Here is a 5,660-nt window from a genome sequence, read left to right as displayed (position 1 = left end):
TATGGATGTTCTTTAAAAAACTAAAAATAGAGCTACCATATGATTCAGCAATCCCACTCTTGGGCATATATGCAGAAAAGATAAAAACTCTCATTTGAAAAGATACACACACCCCAGTGTTCACAGCAGCACTATTCACAGTAGCTGATACACGGAAACAGCCCAAGTGTCCATCAACAGATGACTGGTTTAAGAAGTGGTGATTAGAATGACCAAATTTTTATTTTGTTAAGTAAAAACTGAAAAATATACCAAACCCCCCCCCCACAAACCACTACCTTCTACCGTCACCATAATATCATAAAAGGAATAACACTTTCACACACAGAAAGAGACAAAGAGAGAGGAAGGGTAACTTTAGAATAAAGAGCAGCCCTTTAGAAAGAATACCTTTGGCTTTGGGAAAGTTGCTATACTGTACTCACTTCTCCCACTCTGTCTCAGATAGGGGAAGATATTTCCCTAGCAACACCAGTCTGCTAACTGGCCTAGTGGAGAACACTGTGCCCCTCAGTAGAGTGTCCCCAGCCCTCAGGTCTTATCCACATCCCCAGGACAGGGAAAAGTCTGGACCTCACAGGGTCATAGGCAGCCCCAGCAGGAAGATGGAGCACCCTAGCCTAGTAGAAGGATTGAAGATCTTGGGGATAGGCCTCGCTCAAGGCAGGGGGGATCTGGTGAAGGAAGCCAGACAGGGAGACAGTGGTGCTCAGACGGGCTTGGGGATAATCTCTCATTCCCAACCAGCCCTCTCCCCAGTCCCCCACCTGAGTTGGGAGCCCAGGGGCCTGAGCAGACTGGTTGTAATGCTGGGTCTAAGTGAAGGTGCTGGGAGAGACTTAAGCCCATGAACAAGCATATTCCCCCCTCCAGAACAGTGGCAGCCTCCTGGGGAATTCAGCATCAGCAGAGACTGGGGGAGCACCGGAGCGTGGAATGGGCTGCTCTGGGGGCTCTGGTGCTGTGAGGAACAATAGCTCATTCAGCTCAGCTCACACAGGGAGAAGGTGTTAGCCTAAGGGTGACAGGGTGGGTTCTCTCCCCTCCACACCACCTTCCTAGGCCAGGCACTTACCAGCCCGCCTCATGCCCCATCCATCTGGGTTAATTGAAGGGAGTCTTGCGTTAGCATAAATACACACTTCAGTATCAGAAAGTGCTTAGAGTTTCAGTCTGAGGGACCTGAACATCCCAACCCTCCCCCTCTACACACACACACACACACACACACACACACACACTTCTTAAAAGGAGCCTGGATGAAACTTACTGGCTGAAAGCCAGGACCGTGGGGCAGGGTAGGAGGATAATAAAACCAAGGGGAGAAGGAGGAGAGTGAAGAAAGCAGACAGGAAGGCCAGGGAAGCTGGGGCCCAATCAAGGCGGGACTGGAAGAAAAGGACTCTTTGCATCCTGCTGTGGATTCTCAGTGCGGGCATAAGTTCACACAAGATCAAATGTTTTTCTGACAGTAGGTTCTGCCTTTCCACCCTCTGACATTAAGGACTGAGTTAAGGGGTTACACATGGCACATTGAGAAAGCCAAAGATTTCAAGAACCCGAATCCCAGTACAGCCTGGCCTCTTGGAATCTACATCAAGAGCTAATGAGAGATTTGAAGGTGTCCCAGGATCCTCAGCAAATTGAAATCCTCACATCTTTATTCTTTTGTCTCTCTCCCTTTGTCGACTTTCAGAGGCTGACAACTCATACATCTTTCCCTTACTCCCCACTCAAATTCCTGACCAGCTCTGAACATCTGTCTCAGTGGGACCCCCAAAGCCATGATCTCTGGCCAGTCTACGAATCACCTGACCTCGAGCTAGGTGTCCATCAGCTAGGGCAGATTGTGGCAGGGGAGGGGGTTATGGCCACTTAGATGTAGGTACTGTGAGGTGCGGCAGGACAGGCAACCCAATTGACATATCAGGTCTGGCTTGTATGACAGCCAATTCAGTCTCCAGAGAGGCAGCCCGGAGCTTCGAGCACATTTTCGTCATCCCCAACCGTTGTAGCTTCCCAGCAGATACACATCCAATTACAGCTCGTGAACCCCAGATTTCCGAGGTCAAGTGAGGCTGAGTGACCTGAGATCCCACTACCCCATGTTCCCCAGGGCCCAGATCTCCCACACACGCACCATATAAGAGAAGCCTGAGGATGCACACCAAGTTGTATGCACCATGTTGTTTATTGTCATGTCACCTGTGGGATGGGGTGAGGAGGGGAGCCTCCAGGCAGAAGGAGAGGGGAGGTGGGAACCATCTATTTTCTGAACTCTGCCCTTCTTCCAGGCTGGTGATTGTGGGGGCTTGGCCACCTTCTGGACTCCCTTAGATGCAAGCACAGTGCTGTGTGAGAAGGTTGGGCACCGTCTCATATTTGAAAGAGTAACCTCCATCTGAGGTGGTGCGGACACGTAGGGGCCTCATGGTCCCCGGGAGAGCAGCACAACAGGGCTGGGCTCCTGGGACCAAAGAGAGGGGCTGGACAGGGGTAGGGGGAGTCCCGGGGACTGGCAGGGGCAGGTCTGGCAGGGTGGGCAGCCCACAGCCCCCGTGACAATAGTGGAAGATGAAACTGGGAGGGTGCACGATCCACCGGTCCCAGCCCAGCTCCTGGAAGGAGATGTTGAGGGCCGCTCTGTGGCAGTCGGCAAGGGCGGCAGGTTCCTCTGGAGGCCTCTGTAGCAGGCGCAGCGCGGCAGGAGACCAAGGCCAAGGCAGAGGGGAAGTGGAGCGTCGGGCTCTCTCCCCTCCACTGGGTGGCCTGGCCCGTGTGTGTGCCACCAGGAAGGGGGTGGCCTCAGGCCGGGCCGAGCAGGAACAGAGAGGACAATGAAGCAGTAGCACCAGGACAGGGTGGGTCAGCAGAGGGAAGGCAGAGGCGGCCAGGTGCAGCACAGCCCAGCGAGAGGGTGCCTGGCCCAGCGACATGGGCACAGCCACAGGGCCCCCAGATGACAGTGCCAGCAGACCCAGCAGGGGCCCAGAGCTATTGGCGGCTGCTGTCTCCTGCCTGTCCAGTCCCGTGTGGAACCACAGCTGGGCTGAAGTCACCTGGCGGTTGCGTGTGTGCTGAGATGGCCGGAATACATATGTGAAGAGGCCCTCCTGGGCCTCCTGGGCCAGCTTTCCAGCAGCTGGCTCATCCCCACAGCTGGCACCTGCAGGAGGTAGAGGGAAGGCAGAGGACAGCCCTGACTGGCAGAACCCAGGACCCCTCCTCCTCAGCAGGAAGAATACAGCTGCCCTCCACGAGCCTGCCACTCTACTGAGACTCCTCCCATCTAGGGAGAATTGACAGAGGCTCCCCTTTTGTTACTTCTTCATTAAAGGACTTTAAAAATACCAGACATTGCCAACTTCTCTCTGAAGTGGCTTTGCCAATTAATATTCCCATCAGTGATGTGTAAGAGGCCTTGCACTCTCTTCCTTCACCAACACCTAGAATTGTTAGTTAGATTTAATTTCTGTTCATCTGATACTGTGAAATGGTACCCTGAATGGTGTATACACAGGCATTTGTTAATATTACTCTTTATAGCTTTTTAGATGCCAGAAAAATTGCGTGAGAAATTCCTTAAAATAATTACACTTTAAAAAGACAGGTTAACACCAAGAAAGAGGAAAAGGAGGAGAAAGGATGTAGCTCAGAAAAAAAGGAGTGTGCGTTCTAAGAAAGTGCAGGTGGCATCCTTACCCTTACAGTTACATAGATGGCACCACACAATCATGAACCAGTACAAGTTGAGCAATTAGGGCTGTACCATTACGTGGATTATCTCATTATAAACCTCACCAAAGATGATCCATTTTGCAGATAAGAAAACTGAGGGTTAGAAAGATGAAGTGCCATTTAACTATTAAGTGGCCAGGCTGGGATTCTGCCTGATCCCAAAGCCACACTTTTACTCACTATACTGCATAGGGACAAAGCACAGGGAGGCGAGGGATCCTTTCTGAGAGAAAAGGGGGCCAGATTACAAGAAAGTCCAGCCAGAGGAGGGCTTTACTCATTAAGTCAATGGAACATGGGGAGGTGAGAAGGGAACTCAAGATAGACTAGTTTTGAAGTTTCCCAACTAATCTTTCTCCTGCATCCCTGATATCTTCCCAAGTCTCAACTACTTTGGGCTAAAGAAACAATGTTTGGAGCAGGAAGTAAAAGCAAAGACAGGAGGAAAGGTGGCAGGAAAGGGCCCATGCCCAGATACCTCTGTCCCTAGAGACCCTTGGGCCCCCAGACCACTATCTCCCAAATGCCTCCTATGAGCCCTACACTCTAGATACACCATCTCACTTAATTCTGAGAGGCAGGCATTATGTCCATTTTACAGATGAGGAGACAGAGGCTCAGGGAGGTTTAGTAACTGGCCCATTGCTGCAAAGCCAGTTAAGTGACAGGTCTGGGATTCAAACCCAGATCTGCCTGGTTCCCAAGCCCAAGCTATACCACACTGTTTCTCAAAGTCGAGATGCCAGTTCCCCACCCCATTACCTGTAGCCGGGAAAAGGATGGCCTGGGAGACATCCTCCTCCTCGGGCTCAGAGCCCCTGCGCTTGAAGCCCCCCACAGCGTGTCTTCGGGGCAGACGCCTGACTCCAGAATCCCCACCTTCCCCAGTCACCGCTGGGGGTCCCAAGGCATCGAGGAACAGGGCCCTCACCTTGGCCAGGACAATTTCCCTGTCCAGCTCTGGCCCTTGGCAGCCATGCCCACCCCGTTGGGCCAGCAGTAAGAGGAGCAGCTGAGGCCACATAGCTTGCCTGGCCCTGCCAGCGGTGAAACCACACTCTGCCCTGTTTCCCTTCTGTCAGGGTCTGCCCTGGGCCTCCCCACTCTCCCCTCCCCATCCCATCACCTGCCCTCTTCTACCCTTCTCACCCCAGTCTTCCCCAGTCCTTCCCACGCCCTGCAGTCCAAGTTGCCCCTGCCCATGGCATTGAGACCTTCTATCTCTGACGCAGATGTCTGTGGCCCTGAGCCTTATCTCCCACTCCCGCCAGGAATGTGGGGGAGAGGGCTAGCGAGGGTTTTCACCCCAAGTGACCTGACCCACACATACAACCCCTTTCCCCTACACACACACACACACACACACACACACACACACACACACACACGCACACAGAGTCACAACCCAGCACCCAGCACAGAGGTGACACCAGGTGGGACAGGAGCCTGGAGGCTGGGGTCTGCCAGCTCCTAAAAGTGTTACTTGTCAGAGAGAATGCGGCAACCCCTCAGACCTTCTGGGGCCCCTTTCAGCCAAGCAGCTGCTGGGCCAGTCATGGAGGGGAATGGCTGGAGAGGGGGCTAGAACTGGGGCTAGGGGTTGGGGGCAGGTGGTCCCGCCTGCTCTATACTTAGACTGGGGAGCCAGTCTGGGCTCTTGTCCTCCAGCTGTGTCATCAGAGAATATTTTGGGGATTGGCAGCTGCAGGCGCCTCTGCCACTCAGGCCCAAGCCTGGCGGGCGGTTGGGGACCTGGCGGCTGGAGGTGGGAGGGAGGAGGGGAAAGAGGCCCTGGCTGTGGGAGGGGGCTGGGAAGACTGGCTCTCCGGAGCAGGAAGCCAGGCCGCAGGCAGGGGAGGCTGCGGGGCCCCTCTCTGTGCAGGCAAACAGGAAGGACTGCCCTCTAGGCTCCGGGCCCCGGG

At 53.8% G+C, this 5,660-nt stretch overlaps 1 protein-coding gene across 2 annotated transcripts; it reads right to left on the bottom strand.

Annotated features, from left to right (window-relative positions):
• Window positions 1–1,607: 1,607 nt before the first annotated feature.
• Window positions 1,608–5,477, bottom strand: INHA (inhibin subunit alpha). 2 transcript variants are annotated; one of them, XM_045512094.2, is made up of 2 exons: window positions 4,670–5,477; window positions 1,608–3,166 (listed from the first exon to the last, which is right to left on the bottom strand). In XM_045512094.2, exons 1-2 carry the CDS (start codon window positions 4,854–4,856, stop codon window positions 2,334–2,336), a joined length of 1,020 nt encoding a protein of 339 aa, XP_045368050.1. In that variant the 5' UTR covers window positions 4,857–5,477; the 3' UTR covers window positions 1,608–2,333. The 2 variants fall into 2 exon arrangements, with proteins under 2 accessions (XP_045368050.1, XP_010947145.1); XM_010948843.3 differs by having other exon boundaries at window positions 1,834–3,166; window positions 4,501–4,895.
• Between the last annotated feature and the right edge of the window lie 183 nt (window positions 5,478–5,660).

The sequence above is a fragment of the Camelus bactrianus genome, chromosome 5, assembly GCF_048773025.1.
Source record: "Camelus bactrianus isolate YW-2024 breed Bactrian camel chromosome 5, ASM4877302v1, whole genome shotgun sequence".
NCBI classification, from domain to species: Eukaryota; Metazoa; Chordata; class Mammalia; order Artiodactyla; family Camelidae; genus Camelus; species Camelus bactrianus.
Note: the sequence above shows the minus strand (reverse complement) of the source record. Positions and strands in the feature narration are given on the sequence as shown.